The 22,599-nt window shown below is 29.5% G+C and overlaps 1 protein-coding gene across 2 annotated transcripts in view; it reads left to right on the top strand.

Annotated features, from left to right (window-relative positions):
* Positions 1-22,599, top strand: part of LOC112600546 (autophagy-related protein 16-1) — a 159,106-nt gene that overhangs the window by 119,842 nt on the left and 16,665 nt on the right. For both annotated transcript variants that reach the window (XM_025347812.1, XM_025347804.1), the window contains exon 9: positions 22,193-22,313. In XM_025347812.1, coding sequence (XP_025203597.1) covers positions 22,193-22,313 — 121 coding nt within the window. The remainder of the gene's footprint in view (positions 1-22,192; positions 22,314-22,599) is intronic.

Here is a 22,599-nt window from a genome sequence, read left to right as displayed (position 1 = left end):
TATTCGTGGAAATATGAAACTTTTACATATATTATAATAAATGCAATTATACGCAATAATATTTTCGGTTTATTTTAAAATAATATCTATTTTCGTTATAATTTTTTTTTTCTGTTTCACGGTATTTATAGAAAAATAACATGAAATTTCAAGTTTTATAATTTTTATATAATATGGTATAAATGTATATTTTAATAATAATTAAATACTATACATTATCCAAGAAAAAATTATATAATCCTACTATAATACTAAAAGCAAAATAAATGGCTTTAATAGCTATACCAAAAATACTTACTTACCTACCTTTTTTTTTATGACTATCTGAGGTGAGTGATATGGGATCACCGTTTGAAAGCCACTTTATATTATAATTTATTACTCAAATGACGTTTATAGTAACCGACTTTCAAGGAATTTTCAGATTTTAAAAAACTTACAGAGAAGTTGGAATTTTAAATTTCACATTTTTTGCCTTGCACCAAATATGTTTATTGTTACTCGTAGACATACCTAGAATTTATAATATATGCATAAAGTAACAATAATGAACAAACTGAATATTATAATATGTTGTGACTTGAGTCGTTACTATAACACACGTTTGTAAAGTTCATACATGTACATACATATTATTATATCTGTTATATCTGTTAGTTGATGTATTGTCGTATTGTATTTCGAATAATACTAATAAGTAATAAGTACATATTATTATGTATATCTGAAACAAGTCGCACGCTGACTTCCGGGTGGATAAAAGCGACTTTTTTTTTTTTCAATGACCTATTGTATATCGTGCAAGCGCTGCGTGGTAATGAAGTTTTCTTTTTTATAAATAACAAAATTAACGCAGTGCATTATTGTATCGTACAGCATATGACCCAATATCCCATAAATATATAAATTTATGTATACGTATAATAAATTCTCTTCTCAATCATGCAATAATTGTCGAGATCGTGGCTATAAGAAAATACTTACATTGTGTCATTTGATTCGTAGAAAATAAAATGTTTTTATATTTCATAATTTGCAAACAATAGTTCACTGCCCGATCGTATTTTCTAGTAACTGTGAGACAAAAATATACAATACATTAATTGTATAGGTTATGTATAATATGATATTGCAAATTCGGTCGACTCTACAGGGATGAACTATTATTTTTTAATTAAGTTAAATATACGTATAAGATATTATATATGTACAGGTTAAGAGTGTAATATTATACGTACACCTTTTCACACTCTAAAAAATGTACCGAAAGACTGATAAACCTAGCATAATATTATGCAATTTAGTGACGGACAAAATTACATACGGGACAGCTGTTGCAGTGGAGATAAAACTTGGCCATTTTATGTATAGGTACGCTTCGACTGCGGGTACCGCAAAGTACCTAAAACATAGGTACATAAATACACATTTTATACATGACGACCATAATAATAACGATTCATTATTGAATATGTTCCCGATTTAATCCCATCTGACCTCCGAAAGCCACCTAGTCTACCTCACACATATATAATATAAGTATATGGCCTGTGAAAGGCACTTTGGAAACAACTGTTATTTGGTCTCGCATATAAACATATATGTATAGGACATAGGTGTATATTATATACATTTATTTATATAGATGTGTATCTGTATCGTTTACGTTTTTTTTCTGATTCTCGTTTGTGGTAAAAACTCGTTTTGCATGAAAACCTTTTCTTTCTTGACTTATAATATTATAGCATAGTGATTTTAATTTTTAACGAATGAAAATTCCGGAAAAAAATAATAACATATCAGTTCGATCTGAAAATCATTTTTTTTATTTTTTTCTTTCCAAAGCACTTTGGTTCGTTTCACTCAAAAACGTACCTAACGCTATCATTTTTTGTCGTAGTAAACAGGTCGAAACATTATTACTCGGTTAAACCGTCGTCAGATATATATATATAATAGCCATACATTAAAATGTTGATAATATTATATACTTCATGTGCATTGGAAATATGCCGCCACCGCATCCGTTTTCCGTACAAATAATAATTAATTGCGTTATAATATGTATCGTAATCGTAGCGAATCGCGTCGGTGAATCTCATAACATATTTTATTTTATGTCTATGCGAAACGGAAAAAATATAAATTAAGTTGTATACGCATATATAAATATTATTAATTCTATTATTTTGTATTATACATAAATAATCGTGGGTACACGGGCATAGTATTATATAGTGCATGAAGGCTACAATAGTGAATATGCGTATATGCACACACGCGCGTTTATTTCACATATCATTATAAATGTCATGTTTAAAAATTTTGACTGATGGGCAAAAGAAAGGCCATTATAATATGTATGAAAATATATAAGTTTATAAGCTACATTTAGGTATGGAAATAGTTATTTTATAAATATAATAGTATATACAATTATAAATAATAATTATTTCTACCATGTTAGCATTAAGTTTTCAAACATAATAATATATGCTGAATTTACTAAGTATATCTTTTTTTTTTTATATACAATAAAATATTATGCTTAAAATGAATTAATATTTACTATAAGTACTTAAAAGAATCCACGTTTTACTATTTAATATAAAAGTACGTCAAAAGTATTGTTTTCGGTTATCGTATATTACAGAAATTTGATAAAAACATTTGATATTTTAATATTTTATTTTTAAAAATGTCTTTTAATATTCAATAAAACTTTAATAATATATTTTTGTTTTAAAATTAAAAGATATAAAAATTCAACAATCAGCACCTAAAGACTTAAAATTAGTTTAAAAAAATTTGATCTTATTGTATTGCTCTTGACTTGTTCTTTATATATTTTGTGTATACTATGTAATTAACATAATTATAATTGATCGACATAATCCATAGAAGTCAGGTTTTAATTAATTTAATTAAATAATAAATTAATTGAACAATTCATTAAAAAAAAAAAAAAATAATAATAATTATATGTTTATAAAGTGATAAATGTTTATTTTCATGAAAGGTTTTTTGAATACAATTGTGCTAATTTCATGCTTGCGAGGATTTACTGTTTAATTTTAATTTATAATTTAAAGTTCGTATCATATTCAACGTATTTTTGAAATATTTATTTTTATACTATTTACAGAATAGTGTCATGAATTTCTCTTGGTTTTTTTTTTTTTTTTGTAAAATAATTTATTGCTTTCAAATTTATAATATAATAATAATACAACACTAGATTGCAACATAGTGAGTGAAGCTCAAATACAGTGCACAATATCTTGTCTTTGTATCTTGAACGACCGTACTTTTAATTGTAGGGCGACAAAAATTTCGTAGATATTTGTTAAAAGAAATCCGGTTTTTACACGTTTTAGATTTTTGATGAATTCAATTCTTGTAGTTGTATCATTATAATTATTAATTATACTATAATTATCATTATTGTTATTTTATAAAACAAAAAAAAAAAAAAAAAAATGCGTACTGTTATAACTATAAACCAACGAATATATCTCTCAATATAATATGTATATTAATGTTTTTGTTTTATAAAAGATGGAAAACCATTTTTAAGCGTAAGGACAGAAAAGAGGGAAATTCATTATTTTATATTAACCGTTAATTAGTTCGCAGTAGTTTAATCGCACTTAACATCGTCGGTGGCGTAGTTCAGTTATTATAACGCAATAATTAAAACGCGTTGTTTTTCAACACGTAATATAGTATATTATTATCACAATGAAAAGTCCCAGGCCACGCGCACAAGTACTTTTAGCTTTTTATACACTACAGTGTGGCTGATGAATAACAATTTATTATATTTAAATAGCACTGATTCCATATCTCTCAGTTTTTTTTCACCTTACTCTGTGTGGTTATCTGTACTCACGATCCCCTTCTCTCTTTTTAAAACGACATAGTCGTACAACATAATATACAATATATAATAATAGTTACAATAATGTATATCCCGGCGGTTTAAATACAAAATATATTAATAATTGTGCAAATTCGTTTGTATATCAGGGGAAAAATATGCATACTTGTATTGTGATGAGAGATGGTTAAGTACATAGTGGAATTTCTTTTGTGGATCACTTTGAGTATGTAGCATTTTCATGTTCTGTTAAGTTGTGTCGAATAACTGCTGTTTATTTATAAAAAAGTACCCAAGCATAGTGCATGTACACGTCTTATGAAATATGTAGAAAATATATTATCATGATTCAATGGTTATACGTACAATAAAATTCGTATATGCATTATAATATATTTATTATGTAAGCCTTAAGATTTTTTTTTTTTTTTTAAAGTTGTGAAAAGTCACCACCGAACGCGTTTCATCGAACATTCAATATTAAAATATTCCTACATTTCTTATATCCAACTGATGTAAACATGTATACTGTATAGTATTACAAAAATCAACAGTCAAATGTATTCAATTATACATCCAAGCAACTTTGATACTAATAAACGTAGTACTTATATGTGTGTAGTAACAATAGTAGCTATATAGTTATTGGATAAAAGCTATTTTATATTTCTATTATTTTATGCTATATCATTATATGTGTCGTTTGTTCGTACGAATGTACGATCATAGACGATATATTTTTTTTTATCATAATTACTCGTCAAACATCAGTCAATTTGGTCGCGTACCAATAGATACGTTCTTATGTTAAAAATATAAAAATTCTGTAAAAACATTTAATAAATGTTCCTAACCGTTTTTTGTTACACCACCGACGCACGTGCGTAATATAGGTACATGTTTAGTTATATATATACAGTATTTTTATATATGACGAACGAGCTATTTATTGTTTAATAACACCTTTGAGAAATGCGAAGAATCTCAATAACTCGAAAAACGCGTTTTAAAAAGAACAAAAAAAAAGAAGAAGAATGTCAATGTGTTCTTTGAATCGACCATAAAATATAATATGTACACGGTTATGAAAATTAATAGCACGTTGACATCAGTACGACGCAGAAAATACAATTGTAAGATTTTTTGCTTTTTTTATTTAGCTTAGTGTAAATGCCTAAAACAAATTAGGTGTAATTATTAATTTCTTATGATGTATGTATTCTATAGGTGGTATAGGGGTTTACTTGCCTAAATATTTTGTATGTATTTAAAATTTAAATCGTTTCATTAGGTATTTACTAAGTAAACCTTAAGTACACACAGAGTTGAAAAAAACCCCAAAATCATAACATTTACCTTAAGCTATATCTTATCATGTATTATTAATTATTCGTCAATTTAACGTATAACCTTCATTGTGGGGGTTATTTGGGCTATTTATGGTCCCGTGTGACCGACACTATTATGAAGAATATTATTCATTATTGAATAATATTTATGCGTAATTAAATATATTTCATTAATGTAAATATTGATGTTTTGCAATAATAAGTAGAATGACTTGGTAAAGGAGACCGCAGACGAGTCTGTTTACTGACCCGCGCAAGACGTGCGTTGTGTCGTCGTTGTTGGTCTGAACATGGTGTATAATATTTACTACTATGTACTACTATTTCTACTACAACTACTGCTTTTGCTTCTACACAGCCACTTGGCGGCTTATAAATATTCATCATGACCATATTATAATAATATAGTATATAATATATATTATATATTTATTCGATACGCGTAGGGCACCGATGTTGTATATATATACATTAGCTCGTATATATTTTAATGACGACAAACCGATCTTTGAGAGATTTATTACCACTTTTCGGAATGGACATGGGGATATACACTGCCACAGCGACCACATGGTGTAGGCGATGGCGTTGTAATAAAAGCAGTTATTAGGTATATGAAGATTTTCATTTATTTATTTATTTATTTTTTTTTTTAATGTAACATCTATAATTATATATTTTGTAAGTATTAAAGTGTAAAACAGTAAAATAACTACTATATTATATGCACGCATATACTAACTAATCATAATTGTTGTGTTTATACCTAAAAATAATAATCACAATATGACTATCATTAATATGTTCACCTAACCAATTGACTACTAAAATATATTCTGTTAAAAAATATTATAATAATGTGCATGTATACTGAGTGTTCAGCCAGATTTGTTCTCACGTTACGTTCTCACATGCATAAATAGGTGTAGACATATACATAATTTATGATATACATATGTATTAGTTATATACTTCTCTATCTACTCCTCGTGTAAACTATATAATTCAAATATTCAATTAATAATGATTTTAATAATTTATCCATTAAATTGTGAGTATATTTACATAATCAGTTCTGAAATTATTGGTGTTTATATTTTTTATTTTTTATTTTGAGTTTTATTACGTCTTGTTTCCTTGTGAAAGATTAGTCCTTAATTTCAATAACTGTTAAAATGCTTTGAGATTTATATTTACTTATGTCAGTTGTTGCTGTTTTATTTTAACATAAAAACGGTTTCGGGATTTTTGATCTTTATCGTTTTGACGAAATATTTATTTAATTTTAACTTTCATATAATTTGTCTTATATATAGATGACCTATTCTATATTATACTATAAACAACCTTTGTATTGTTGTAGATTTTTCGAACACTCATTACATTGAATGCGTCAAAATAAAATAGTGCGCTAAAAAAATAAACAATTCAAATTAATTCACCATAAAGTCTGCTGTTCAATTACTCGAAATTAAAATTTTTTTTTATATTTCTGATAATATTTTTTTTGTCTATTTGCTACCTAGTAAATTTTTAGTGATCGTTTATTTTTTTGTTCATTATTAAATGATAAGTACATTACAAATAAAATAAATTATAGGTGTATTATGCTTATATCGTTTTTTTTCTGTACGTAAATAAATATTGTTTATTCGATGTATTTATCGTAAAATCATCGTGGTTATTAATAACTTTTCAATTTAATATATAAATCATTATGTTTACATTTGTATTAATACTTTTTTTTTCATTCTATTAAGCCCAAACGAAACAAAAATATCAAAGTTAATATAACTATAATACACTATATTTTATAGTGTATAATATATGCAATTTGCTTGATTTAGATTCAGACATGCTTTATTGATGTTTCTCAGTTGTTATGGATGTTTCTACAACCGAATAGTTGCAAATAAATCAAGGCGTAATTCAGTTAGATACTATACTATAATTGATTACATTTTGTTACAACGTGACTTATTAAAAGAATTACAATTTATGGAGGTTCTATTAGATGCTCGGACAGTACAATAACAATGACTCTTGAATAGACAGCGAGACACGGAAGGTACTCGCTCAGCCCCAAAACTGTCCACACAGCAAATTCCTTCAAACCGTGAAACCGTATCACTCTGCCCATTCACAATAATAAAATGCTTTCTTACTAACTCGTATTTACAGAACATAACTATAAACAGGGGCTCAATACACAGCCATTTTTTTATTTAAAACTAATTATTATAAGTACCCGATAATTGCACTGTGTAAACAAAGATGTTCTACTACTCACATTATTTTAACGTACACTTACAAATATTTATAGTTGTATAAATCGTATTTAATATTTTAGAAGTTGGTCAATACGTTTTTTCGAATTTTTTAATAAGGTTGTAATAACGTGTATCTTAAACTCAACCGTTTTGTTACATTGTCAAAAATTTCTTCACCATCGTTTGGAATTAAGTAAACAAGTATAACATAATTAAAAAATAATATTTAAACGTATTTTTTATTACTTATAGTAGTATGCCGGACTCTCGACCTTTTCTAATCTCAGTATATGGGACGCACACACCCCCTGGGATGTAGTTTTTCCGGTTATATGCGTTTTTATACTATTTCACAACAATATAACGAGCGTTGGCAGTCGTTATGGTTATAATATTATAATATCAGCGGTATAATGTATTATATCATAACGGACGCATGTGTCACATACGAGGCATCATGTCTTAGGATCTTGTTCGATAATGAACCGTCGGTATGGGTGGAAAAAATACCGTTATTACGTTAATAAATGAAATCCCACCCGTCATGGATTTGTTAGTATAATAATCATAATACATTTTCGTTATTCATCAGCGCCAAGATTAGCTAATTTTAAATTTTAAATGCGATAACATTTACGTATTTAAGGAAGGTGTAGAGTTATCTCAGTTGAAAATTGGTTGATGCAAAACACTTTTTTTTAAAAAAAAAAATTGGTATTGATTTTTTTATCGTCAAGTGTCTCTTATAAAAATGTCAGCCTTATATTTATTTTAATACGCACGCTTTTCGTAGCGGATTCTGAAAACAATTTGGTGAAAGTGACGTTTGCAACAGACATACGACAGTAATAATATTGTTAAATATACCTACGTATGTCGTGCGTTATTGTATGTCCTCCACGACCATCTATATTAGTCGTGTCTAATCGTTTAGCTAGTGTATAGTTTATATAAAAACATTAGAAACTCTGTAAATTGCAACGAAATTTTTTCCTGGTGGGTATATGACGATAAACTGTTGGTTTTCATTTAATATAGTACTCGCATTCCATCGATAATATTGCAGAGAAACCTGTAATACCATATGACACAGTCACACGTATATTGAGAAAAGAAATTTTGATAGCGATAATCGTGACGGATCGCTACGCGTTAGGTTATATGATATTAGGTCGATATGATTTGTGGATTCTTAAAAAATTATAATATCGTGGTTGCACTTTTTTCAAACTTTAATCGAATGTATTATTTATTTTAAAATATATATGTATTTATATAGGTATACGACGACGATATAATCTATAAAATGCATTGTTTATTGTAGAAATTCAATTTAAGTACTTATGATTGTAAACGTTTGGGTTTTTTTCCGAGTAAATAGTATTCCTAGATTTAATAAACCAACAGAAGTCATTGCCTATCACAGGCGATTATTGCAATCGAAATTTTGTGAACCGTTAAATGCGAAACACATCTACATAATATAAGCATTCCTATACACAATATATATCAGCACTTAGATGTGCACTGCAGTGAAATTACTCGCGCGCACCGCTGCGGCCGATTCACATACCACAATGTACTTAGAGTTATGCATGTATATACTATATATATATTTCGAAATAAAGTACGGAAATATTTATCGAATTTCAGCCATTTTCTTCTCGGCTGTTTTGTTGTTTGTCTCGCACATTTGCATTGAATATAAAACCGAAATTGCGCGCGAATCGTCTGATGCGTATTCGTTTGACAATAATTATATACTACCGCAACCACAGCGTGGCATTTGCGCAATGTCAGTGCGACGTAACGACGGAAAGTATTTAGAATCGATTAATATCTCATCTCGGAAACTGCAGCGGCGGCGGCGGCGGCGTCGGCGTATAAGAATAATAATAACGAAAAAAAAACAAAACAAAACAAAAGTAATCCCTATGAGTGTATATTATTATGAAACTTGAGCATTTTAGATACGTATTATTTCTGTACATAATATATACCTACAGAACGGTTTTATAGATATACCATTAAAAATGTTAATCGATGGAGATTTTCAAATGATAATGCCTATGGTTGTCTCGACGCGCTCCGACAGGAGCAGATGAGTGCGTGCGGGGTTTTTTTTTCGTATACATATTATATACTTATTAACTATATATAAAGTATGTGTTTGAGGCAAATTCGAAATATCCGAGGAATTCATCAATCATTATGTATTTTATTATTGTTATATATACGGTAGCGGCGACGGCGATCGAGAAACGTGCGATGCGGACAGACTGCAAATACGCGTATTGCGTGATGTGTATTATACGATATATTTTACACCGCGTTCCAACAGTAGTCGCTACAGCATTACACCGCTGTCGCTACAGTAGTCTACTGCGCTCTCTTGTAAAAGCCAAATCAGCGGTCTCAACACTTGGTCGATATAATATAGATAGGTACTCGCGTTTGCGTGCCGTGTTTGTGTTATTGGTAGGTATAATATTATAGACAATAAGGGCAAACTCGATAACTTAAATATATATTCGATGATATAGCGGCGAACATAAACTTGCACAGTACGATATACGATATTGCAACGAAAGTTGCTGCAGAATAATATCTCTATAACCTAACCACGTTTACATTATACTTATAATTTACAATACATAGAATAATTATCTAAAATAAGAACATATGAAAAGTTTTATGGCTAGCAAATGTGATGGGTATAAAGCTGGGTAAGCTGATATTATAAAACTTACCCTTAGCAGGATAATAATATTATGTTCATATCAGTAACGATGATGCGTGTGATTTGTGTTCATACGATATTATTATTTATTTTACTTCCGTAAAATCATATGTATGTAGGACCTATGTATGTTACAGAACTAAAACCATGAGAAATTCTCAAGTCGCAACAACTGCTTTTGTATAATTAGTTTGTCGCCGGTCAACGATGTTAATATTCTGTATAACTACACATTTAATACTGTTATTTACAATAATCTTATAAACCTATAACGCCTTCGAATTCTCTACAATATATACTTATCGTACTTAGACGTAATATAGTTATGAATTATGCATAACAATAAATAAAGCATAAAATAGGATTGGTCGTTCAATTAAGTTATAAAATTGACTATTCTATCATTCATCAAAACAGTAGGTATAGCTGTTTTCTACTATGAATGTTTAGTTAAAGACAAATAATTAGCATAAATTATTGATGTTTGATTCCGTGATAATCGACCGTTTCGAAACAATGCTACATTCCAAACCGGAATGTAGTGTTTTATATTCTATATTTGTAAGCAGTTAAAGCACAAATTGAAATTTACAAAAATAAATTGAATATTGAAATTAAATTATATACCCTTATATTTAGCCTTATAACGCGTGAACTATAATTTGTTACTTTATAGTCAGTCGCTCTATAATTTTTATGTTCTTACGAGAATTACAGGAATCCTACATGAGAATTTCCGAAAAATGGTGTTATGCTGGTGCAGTTACCTGTTACCAGGTATGATACTACGCCCCGTGACGATTGCCAATAAAACGTTCAAAAACGTATGTGTGCACTTATTACCTACCTATTTATTTTTTTTAATATAGTTTTTGGTGTAAACGTAGATGAAGATCTAAGATCTAATCCATATATATATATATCTCAATAATTGTATACAAAAAATTAAATACTTATAAATGAAAGTATATAGTAGTAATATTATTTTCTTAAGTTAAAACGGATATAGCCGTTAACAGTTCTTTTTATGTCCGTGATCGAATACATATAATTCTATTTGAAATCAACAGTTAACATATTTAGACACTAGTGCTGTAATGTTTAAAATAAAAGCACTATATAAAAAAAAAATAAATAAATAAATATTTAGACACATTTTCAATAATAATGCCCGTTGGACAGAAGACATATCATGATAATTTTATTTATATAGCATTATGACTTGAATGCAAAATCTCATATACCTACCTATAATAATAAGGTCTACCGGAAGATAATGACCGACAGTTGTCGCGGGACGTACGTTTATAAATCACAACTGCGTCAATGGCATTAAGTAAATGTTAATATTGTGTTGTATATGAATACGAATTTATATGATATAACCAAGCAATGAAGTGACGAAAAAATCCTCAATTTCCGCTTGGTGATCAGAAAATCATATTATACTTAACAAACTTCTCTGGAAAAAACGTGATTACAGACATTTGGAAACCATTCAAGAGGCGTAAATTTAAATTTTCGCACTCCAACCAACTGCCTTGTGCCTCTGTCTGCTGTCGTTATTCGTCCGCAGCGTGTACCTATCTATATAATATACCTATATAAATGTGCTGCGGTCTCCGACAACTGTAATCATTTTCTAGATTATCAGAATTACACATATTTGCACATGGCATATGATATATTATTATGCATACATTTTAAAAATACGTCTTTATTATTATTATTAAACTGTTTCAAAGATTATATTGAAAGCCGTGAAATTATGTATTGTGTAATAAATATACGCCAATGACGGGAAAATTCTGTGATGTATAAACGAAAAAACCTGCAGCTGATTTCTACAAAATGTAAATTGTAAATACATATATGTCGTGTGTGTGACAATTTCATTGCTTGAACCGGCTTAGCAGTCATATGTATATAATTTACATATTTAGATATGTATTTTTAATTAAAACGTTTTATATAATTGTTACCTATAGGCTATAAGCATATATTAAATTTAGACTTTGAAAAACTAAAGTTCTATTTTTTAACTTATCGTATATAATATATATATATATATATTTATATGTATTTTGTTAATACTAAATACTTTGTTATATTCAATGTTATCTGTTGTTAGTTTTATAGCTATACTCACTTGAAACCTTTAATTAGCTTAAAAAATATGTACCTAGGTACCTATAATTCGTTTTCTATATGTGCCAATTAATATCAACTGTTAGTACCTAAACGCAATTTCTTAAATATTTAAAAGTGATAAGTTATATCTCTCTGGGCTCTGAAGAAATAAATACATATTATTTACATCAACAATTTCTCAATATATATATTTATATATATATATATATATATTTTTTTTCATAAATTGTTTATTTAATTCGTCACCAGGAGAACAAACAAATCATGTTTAAATGCTATAAAAATAACTGAGCCACTTGTATGTCAGTGATGGCGTCGTTGATCTAAAGATGTCGTTCGACTAAATAAGCTCTTCGAAAGCTAAACCCTCCGAAGCCAACTGTAGTAGGAGGTGTAAGTGCGATTAGAGAGTTAGATTAGAAGGGCGACATCTTTATTTCATATTTTTGACTTAACATTTTAAAAAAACAATGGTTATTTAATACGTTTAATGTAAAATTAATAGATTTTAATCAACAGATAATTTAAATTCCACGGTTCGATTCTCGCCTGATGACAAAAATATTTTTTTTTTATTATTAATTAACAATATTATTATTATGATAAATAATTGTTATAAAAACAAATATATCTACCTTTCATTTTAGTACTTAAGTTAATTAAACAAACAGTATTTTTGTATAATACTTGTATCACTGTCTTAACGTACTCATGGTGAGCAGTATGCGTCGGAATGGCTCGGGACAAAAAAAAAAAAAATTATAAAAAAATAGGTATATATTATAATATTGTACGAGCACGTGTGCAGTATATTACACTAAATCGTTTTGCGCAGCCGTTCGTGACCACGGCCGGCGCGTCGATCGGGCGTCATAAATTTGTCGCGAGGCGCGGGCTCGCGCGCGCGATTAATCGCTGTGGCTAATGAAAATATGTGAGCGCGGGGGAGGCGTCTGCAGAAAACACGACCAGAACGGGATAATTTATTTGTATTATATTTATGTACCGGTGCGGAGTCGTTTATTGTATACGCGCATCATACAGCTACGTTATAGTGGATTGTGGCGAGAAAATATGTATATTATATAATAACGCATAGATATATTATGCACGTACGTGCGGTGGTGGCGGCGGAACTGTGAACAAAAGTTCAGCGACCAGTCGTGAGAAAAGTCGCTATGTACGTACTTGGATATTATATATGTGTGTGTGTGTGTGTCTACATATATTTGCGTATTCCGATTTGATTATATCGTTACATAGCTAATGTGTGCGTGCGATGTATTAGATATCATTATTGTTATTATTATACCATCATCGGATATTCGGTTTTCAGCCTCCACCGAAAAAACGTATTAATCGCAATCGACCGCAGCAACGGAGATTCGCTGAAAACTCTCTCATCGAATCGCATAGCTCGAGACAGACCACAATATTGGTACGGTACACCTACATATATATATATATATATATATATATATGTAATATATTATCTATGTCTTCTGTGTCTACCGCACGGTGCATAATACGGTTATTGCGTGCACAGAAACAATGCGAACGGTGTTCGGAAATCCATCACGTTCGCCAGTCAGTTATTCGCAACCCTTCGACGCCCCTTCGCACGCAGTGTACATATATTATGTGCCGTCAGGATTTACATTAGTCTATATTTACTCGTAGATAAACGTTATAATTGCATTGCCGTTGTATAGATTACGCAGAGATCTACTGGACGATCATCACGCCTTAAATAATTGTGTTGTTAGAAGGACGATTGCATATATATGCTTATATTAGATTTTGTTTAGTTTGTTATTGACATCACTCTGCGAAAACAAACATGTTTAATTATTTTTCAAGTGTAAACGACTGCGTTAAACGCTTAATAATCTTCATTATTATTATTTTTTTATTTTATCAAATCCCAACCTATTCACTCGTTTGCCGATCGAGACGACATCAACAGCAATCTATGATGGACCGTATAGTAAGCCCGGGTAGCGGTTTATGCTACAAAATATATGTTAGCTGTAGAATGGCGACAATAATTCGAATTTTCGTTTAACATTTTTGTTTTGAACCGTTGTACGCGTTGTATAATCGAGTTACGGTCGACTGGATCGCCACCGAATAAATGTTATGTACCTTATATTAATTTAGTGGCCGTCTACGCGTATATCGCCAGTTGAAATTACTTCCTAGTGTACTTGTGATAATGACGACAGATGATTATTGTTTTTTGTACGAGCAAATTCAAATATTTTTCCTCTGGCTATCTGCTATTGAAATATGGACCGACATTCATTTCGTGAGTAATATCATAATTACGCGCGTTATCTGCAATCCAAATGACGACAAATACAATTACTATTCGCACTCTCATGGGTGTTTTATTTTTTCTACGACAATGAAGTATTTTTAACGTTTGCAGTTAGATTTTTTGTCTACATTGGTATTAAGTACATAATACGCTGCAGGCGTTACCTACATTTATTAATCTCGTGGAATATCCCACAGGTGCCGCGTACAATGCGTAAAAAATGTAAATAAATAAAACACGAAACTGGTTTTTTTCGTCCCGAGAACACGACGCACGCGGTTCATTATGGGACGACAAAAAATAATAGAAATGCCTCGCGCCAACGGAAATTTACGGCATCGGTGTGTACTGTGTACCTATCTGTTGCACGCGACAATTATATACATAAACAGAACCATCGGACTTGTAGTATAATACATATAGGTAACGAGTACGTAAATCGTGTGTGCGTATTATATTATACGTCGCAATAATAGTGTTTACGTATAAGTCGCCGCCAATAGGAGAATGCACCCAGGAAATACGATAGTCGTCACCCCCCGCGTGCACGTAAGACCTATTCATATACGTAGGTAAACATTATACTTCCTTTTCCCGTTTTAGCGGTCTTATCGATCCGCCTTTGGTCTGTCCTCGGATTAGTGTCTATATATAGTTTGATACAACTGCAGCAGATGCATATTATATATAGTTACCTAATATACATCCATATATACGCGCGTGTGTCAATCGTGTTAGTGGTTAGGTTAACGGCGATAATAAAATGCGACCGTTCCGGAAGTACAAAGGCGACGCCGCCGCTGTAGAGTAGTTCGATGTATGTACGCGATTATATTATTATTATTATTATTATTTCTTGTCGTACCTACGTAGAGGTACACGCGTGCATAATATGATATTATTTTAATATATTATGTATAAATGGGCAATCGGACGTTATTGCAACGCGTGTATCGCATGTATACGTTGCAAAGATCCGACACCAAACTGACACAATGAGGTCTCCATCGAACGTTCATATGTATGCGTATTAATATTATTGTATATTATATTGAATATAAATACTATAAGTATACATCATAATGTGTACACTCATCAGCGTCGGCAGCGATCGTTTTTGTATATACCGTTTTGTTTCGATTGAAAATAATATCATGTGCATACTGCATGTGTACGTCGGTTGTCGTGTACGCATTCGTATATATAAGTATACGTTTTAATTAATTTCTTCGCCTTTCATGTGTCCGCCCGTCGTAATGGATTTCCGCGGGTTTGAGACGTATATCGCGAAAGTTCATCGGACGTCGGATTTGAATTCGCTACGAGTTTTTTCTGTAGTGCAGAACATTATATACTGCAGTACTTAATAGGTTTAAACCTATACATATAGTACCTATGTAATATGTATTATTCACGTATACATATTATATATGATATAGTTATAATATATGGAGGTATGCGTGCAGCACTGTGGTATACACTCGCGCTTGATCGTCTTTGACTGCGGGATCTTTCAATTTTCATTTGCAGTCGTATAGTACTTAAAACACGTGTGTTATGCGCAATAATATTAAATCATGATAATATTATTATTTAATACGTACCCATAGTATCTACTGTAATAGCATCCTGCATTATAGGATGATCGATTTCGTAGAGACTTTAACATCGAGTATTGCAATGATAATGTGTACGTGCAATGTATTTAAGTACGCGTATATATAATATTATATTACAGATAAATTATAAACTATATTATGTATAATAGGTATAATAAGTATACTTTGTAGTATCTTATAATTTATTTCCTCCAAGTAAAATATGTCTTAAACATCTGTGACTAGTAGCTGTAATGTGGTATATTTATGATATTATGTATAGATGCATGAAATATAGTAGGTAGGTACCTATAATATATTGTATCCAAGAGATTTGATTATTTAAAATATTACCGTTGTACTAGAAATTTGTAACCATATACCATATTGTATAATTTATAAATACACGTTGCAGTGGACAACTGACAGTTCGCGGTAAATGCCAATACTGTTGTGGTCATTAAATAGGCGTGCCTGAAATTAACTTTGTATATAGAATAATGTACAATATTGCGTTGCCTACACAAATATTATATTATTATACGTATACGCAGTTGACTATGGTTGAGTCAATGATTGTACATACAATGTTTGAGTGTATACCTTTTATACCTAGGTATACACCGTATATGGGGTTTTGTTATAACATTTTTTTTTTATTCAAAAACATTCAAAGATATTATATATATAAATTAATACTATAATTTTTTGTATTAGTGGGCAAACCTCTGCAACAAGTTCCGTTTCTGATCGCTTACATATATTATATACTGTATATATAATTTATATTGTAAACATCGTTATAATTATATTATGCAAGTATACCTACATACCTACTTGCCTATAATACACACACATATATATATATATATATATATATAACATGGTTTGGGGACATACCTTATTGTATATAAGCGTATACGAGTATTACTCTGCAGAGCAAGTACAGTTCTGTACTATTTTTTTCATACATTAAATATATCATATAACCATAGACCTTATAATATAAGATTATAGTATAAGGTCTATGCATATAACTATTATCATGATATTTTTTCAAAAAAGAGCCTTCTGTGACCATATATAATTTTAAAATTGAAAAAAGTTATAATAATATTAGTAATATAATATTTTAGTTTTGTATGATATAAAAATATTTAAAACAGTCATCTGTAAGCTTATAACTTAAAATATCAGTGGATAAATATAGAAACTTTTGAGTTTCATTATGCTTATAGTTCACATTTGTAGAAAAAAAACTAAATTTGTTGAATCATTATTTTCAGAAGTACGCAGTCATATAATGGATATATTTCAAAATAAATGTATTGGCTATAATAAGTAGATGCATATTATTTATATGAATTTATTCTTATCTATTGACTATTACCATTGATTATAGAATATACTATTATAGTATATTCTATAATCAATGCTATTACATTAAAAAGTGCAATTTGTAAGTGTATATTCACTTATTAACATTGTTAACTATTCAATCCTTGAATTAGGTATATTTAGCGAGTGTTGTAAATTACTTCAAATCCATAATAAAGTGGCTGTTATACTGTTAACAATTTTTGTTTCGAAAAGTATTAGGTTTTTTATTTATCGATATTTTATTTTAAGAAAATTTAAAATAATACATTTTAACATTGTATTTATTAAATATTAATACATGATAAAATAATCATCTTATTTAATTTATTTATCCTTAAAATAATAAGTATCAATGTGTTTAAGTATTTATTATAATTATTACTTATTTCTGCAATTTCTTTCCAATGCATACTGTATAGGTATTACTATAATATGCACAATCAGTGCAAGTACCTACTTACCATAATATATTTAATAAATTATAATATTAATTACTATATATATTTTGTGTAAATACATTAAAGTATGGGTTAATAACGATGAAGAGTAGGTACTGGTCCCAAAACAAGTTTCGCATTAGACGCGACAAAAAAACTGATAATGGCTTATACAGTAAGCCGTATATAATGGATTCGTAACAAACACAACGTGCACGACCTAGTCCTTAAAACATTTATGATAGTCAGTGTGCCCTTTTTGTGACCCGACCACCCAAGCCCGTAAAAAAAAAAAAAAATTGCAGCAATCAATTATAATTATATGTGTAATGTGACTAACTTTTTTTCAATTGTTTTTCTTTTAAAAAAACACTGGGACATTCATAATATGAATAATTTTATTATATTTTTAATTTTATTTCGACATGATTTTAAATCATTATAAAATAATATTTTTGATAAAATGATATATTTTACATTATTTATTGTTATAATTTGCTAAGTTTTTAGGTTTTTTAATTTTTAATTTCATATTTTTGATTATAAAATCAAGGTTTTGATTTATAACAAAACAAATTTTGGATGATCGATTAATTTTTTTTACATACCTGTATTTAAAGTTTAGATGAACAGAGTAGTAAATAAAATTTTTATACGGTACCTATGTGCTACTGCCTACTGCACTTTACTTATAATTCCTAAACTATTCACTCAAAATTTGATGTTTACACATGAAATAATCAAAATAATAATTTACAATAAAGAATCAAAAATTGTAAATTGCCATTAAAAAAAACTAAAAACACCGATAAAAAATATCGTCTTGTATAACTAAAAATATTTGAAAAAAGAATCATAGTATTTTCAATAACATAAAGAGTTTTTTGAAATAGCGATTGTTTTTGATAACTATCACCTAGTATAATACTCGTTTATTTTATATACAATTATTAATCTAATTTTATCGACCATGTTCTTTTATCAGTGTTGTGTATCTACGCTATAAGTACACTGAATTATGTTTATTATTGTTAATATTCTTACTATCACGTCTATAGTCTATGGTTTACAGCGGTCATAGATTAGCTATAATAATTGTGTCTAGTCATAATGAAAACCGTTGTATTCTGCAGACGTCTGCTAAAGTCCGGTGTTCCGGTAAAGCAATACAATTTGATAGGTCACGTTGTATTATTATTATGTCGCATAAATAATAAACGCATAAACGTGTTGCACCTACAAGCTGCAGCTGCAATATCAGAGTAATAAGTCGTAAATATATATTAATATATAAATATAACTCAAAAATGTTTCCTCTCGTAATAGGAGGTAATATATTATAACATGTTTTAACCGTGCAACGGTTCATGCCTGCAATTTGATATGTTTTTTTGTTGATGGTATTTTTTTTTAATTTATTCACTTTATCAACACGGCTTATTAGCGACCACAAAAACTACTGTTGAGATGTATATTTTATAAATTCGTAATACATCACTGCAATTTCGACTAAAGTATAACGCTCGTGTGACCTAATATAGGTACCTAAATAATTAAATTCAAACGTATTATATCAAATAATTTCTGTATAAAATTCGTATACGTGAACTGCTCTTGTATTTGATTTTGGTCCTGCAGTACCTTTGCTGTACCTATATATTTATAACCATGATCCGATTTATGCGTTCGCCGTAATATTACTATTTCTACCGTCAGAATCAGGAAAGACTAATAATATTATGTAGTATTGCATGTTATGACTTATGAGTAATAAGTTTATTAGATGTAATGTTTTTATTATAATATATTTATATTTATACACGAATATGTATACACACTGCGCATTTCATGCTAATATATTGTACATAAATATAACATTGTACATTATATTATTATTATTATTATTATTATCATTATAAACAGCGACGTGTCATAATATATCGAAGCATAAACGTGCCGGTTCCTCCGTGTGTTAACCGATACGATTATAATATATTGTTGAATATCTATACCCAATACACATATATTATGTTGTTATTTATTTATAAATGTTTATAAGTACATACTGTGGATTTACATTATAATGGGAAATGTAAATGTAGATTATAATAGTTCACGACTGTCTGAAATATATACGCGCATTTACAGCAGCGATCGTCGCGCTGCCTCGAGGGCCTTTGCAGCTGGTTTAGTTCTTATGTGTATAATATAGTGTGTTTGTGTTTTAATTTGATGCGATCGGAAAAACGTGCCAAATACCAAAAGCGCTTCTTTTATCGTAAAATTATTCTCTAGAAAACGACACGTAAATCAAGCTAACATAATATAATACTTCGATATTCGCCACGGTGTACTACCACTGAAATAATCAGATTATATTATATATGTGTATTTTAGAAATCTCATCGTGTATATTTCTGCCAACAACTTTATTTTTAAATTATAATTTGATTAACATATGGTCTTGCTAAAAATTACTATCAAGTTAAAAATCTACAGTTAGTATAATCTACAATCAAAAAAAAAAAAAAATAAAAAAAAAAATAAAGAAAAAGAAAAAGAAAAAAAATCCAGTTTTTGCAAATAGCCAATAATAATTATATTACAATGCTTATATAATTTATGCTAATATTTTTAAAGCTGTATTTCTAATGTCCATTAAACATTCTAATAGCTGAAATGTAGCTACATAATGATGGTCGGATGAACATATACGAGTACAAAAAATGGTGAGGCACTCAGTACGAAGATTCATGTATGGGTGTGTGTATGTGTATGTTTATATTGTTGGTGCGGACTTACAGGGTAGTTATATTAGTGTGTCCATATAGTGCATAATATAAGATAATAACGACTTATAATACTGTAGTTATATCTGCGTCGGCATTTTCCGCCAGACTTAATATATACAGCATCGCTGTATGTTATTATTATATTAAATGGAAATTAATTCCATTCATCGGCCAACGATGGTATAAATACGTGTAGACGCGCAAACATGACGATTGCGCGCAGGTACACGAATGCACGCTGAGACGACGACGTGCATAAGCATACACGAGTAGATTATGATTGGTAAATAAATAAAAGAAATTTAAAAAAATAAAATAAAAATTATTCGCGTTGTACACATATTACTATCATCGATAGGTACCTATTATAATATAACATATATACATGTATAAAGTTGTGCGGACGCAGGACGTTGGTATTATAATATATTACTACAATACAGTTAGTCCGATGACCAAACGCGTGTATACGAGCCTACATACACATATTAAGCATATGTATACACTATACTTATAATTTTAATAGGTATACAATACACACGATAATATAAACATAGATTATAGGTCGCAAAAGCGTATGACGACGGTTGACGGTGTTTATGCTATTTTCCCCGTTGTGGTTTACTCACAGACCACAGTAGCAACTATAAAATATGCGTTGTTCATTTTATATCGAACGGGGTGATTATTCATAATTATTTGTTTAGAACACTCGATGTTTTTTAATTTTGACCTAAAATAATCTCGATTTGATCCGGTTATGTTCATATATGAAATGGTCTTAAGTTCTAGCACCTCGTTGGTACTATCGTCTCATCATATTATCTAGTTATACTATTAATATTTATTAACTATAAAAATATTATCACTTCAAATTAGCCAGTTTTAGATTGGTATTCGTGGGGAAAAATAGAATAAAATAATTCGAATTAATGGATCAAAATATAGTCAAAAATACTTTTATTAAACACACACACTAATAGAATCTTCCGTCCCCGCGGTCTGTCAATGATAAATGGTACGATAAGTGCATTGTACAACACATATTTTTGTGGACTGAACTTCGTTGGTCTGACATTCTACTATTAGTTATTTGTTATTTTGCTTGAACTTAAGTTTTATCAAACTGTCTATAAGCGTATATAATATAGTTATAGTATTAAATATGTACGATATTATAGTCCACACAACCATATTTATTTATTTATTATTATCATTATTATAGATCTTATAATATTATGATAATAAATGATGTATATATTTTTTTTGTTTCAGCACACACTGACTGGACACTGCGCTAAAGTGATGGCTGCTAAGTTCATGGGTGAACCCAACAAAGTGGTGACCGGCAGCCATGACCGCACGCTGAAGATATACGATCTACGCGTCAGAGCATGTGAGTATATAATATTATATTTATGTACCGTATACTCATCGCGAGCTCGTCGTGCGACAATTAATAAACTAAGCCAATATATTGTACGAGATTGTACATTTAACTATAACGTGGCTTTGTGTAGTTGGTGGCGGTCCAATAAACTACACCGATATATAATATATGCCTCGATAACCAATACTATGCAATAAATAGCATCCTACAATCTACATATTTATACAGGGTGATCCTATTTTTGTAAATCAAACAGAATATCATAAGATGTATAAGAAATTATCTATTATTT

The sequence above is a fragment of the Melanaphis sacchari genome, unplaced genomic scaffold (assembly GCF_002803265.2).
Source record: "Melanaphis sacchari strain LSU unplaced genomic scaffold, SCAv2.0 Contig0_pilon_pilon, whole genome shotgun sequence".
Classification (NCBI taxonomy): domain Eukaryota; kingdom Metazoa; phylum Arthropoda; class Insecta; order Hemiptera; family Aphididae; genus Melanaphis; species Melanaphis sacchari.
The sequence above is the reverse complement of the archived record's forward strand: the minus strand, read 5'-3'. Positions and strand labels throughout refer to the sequence as shown.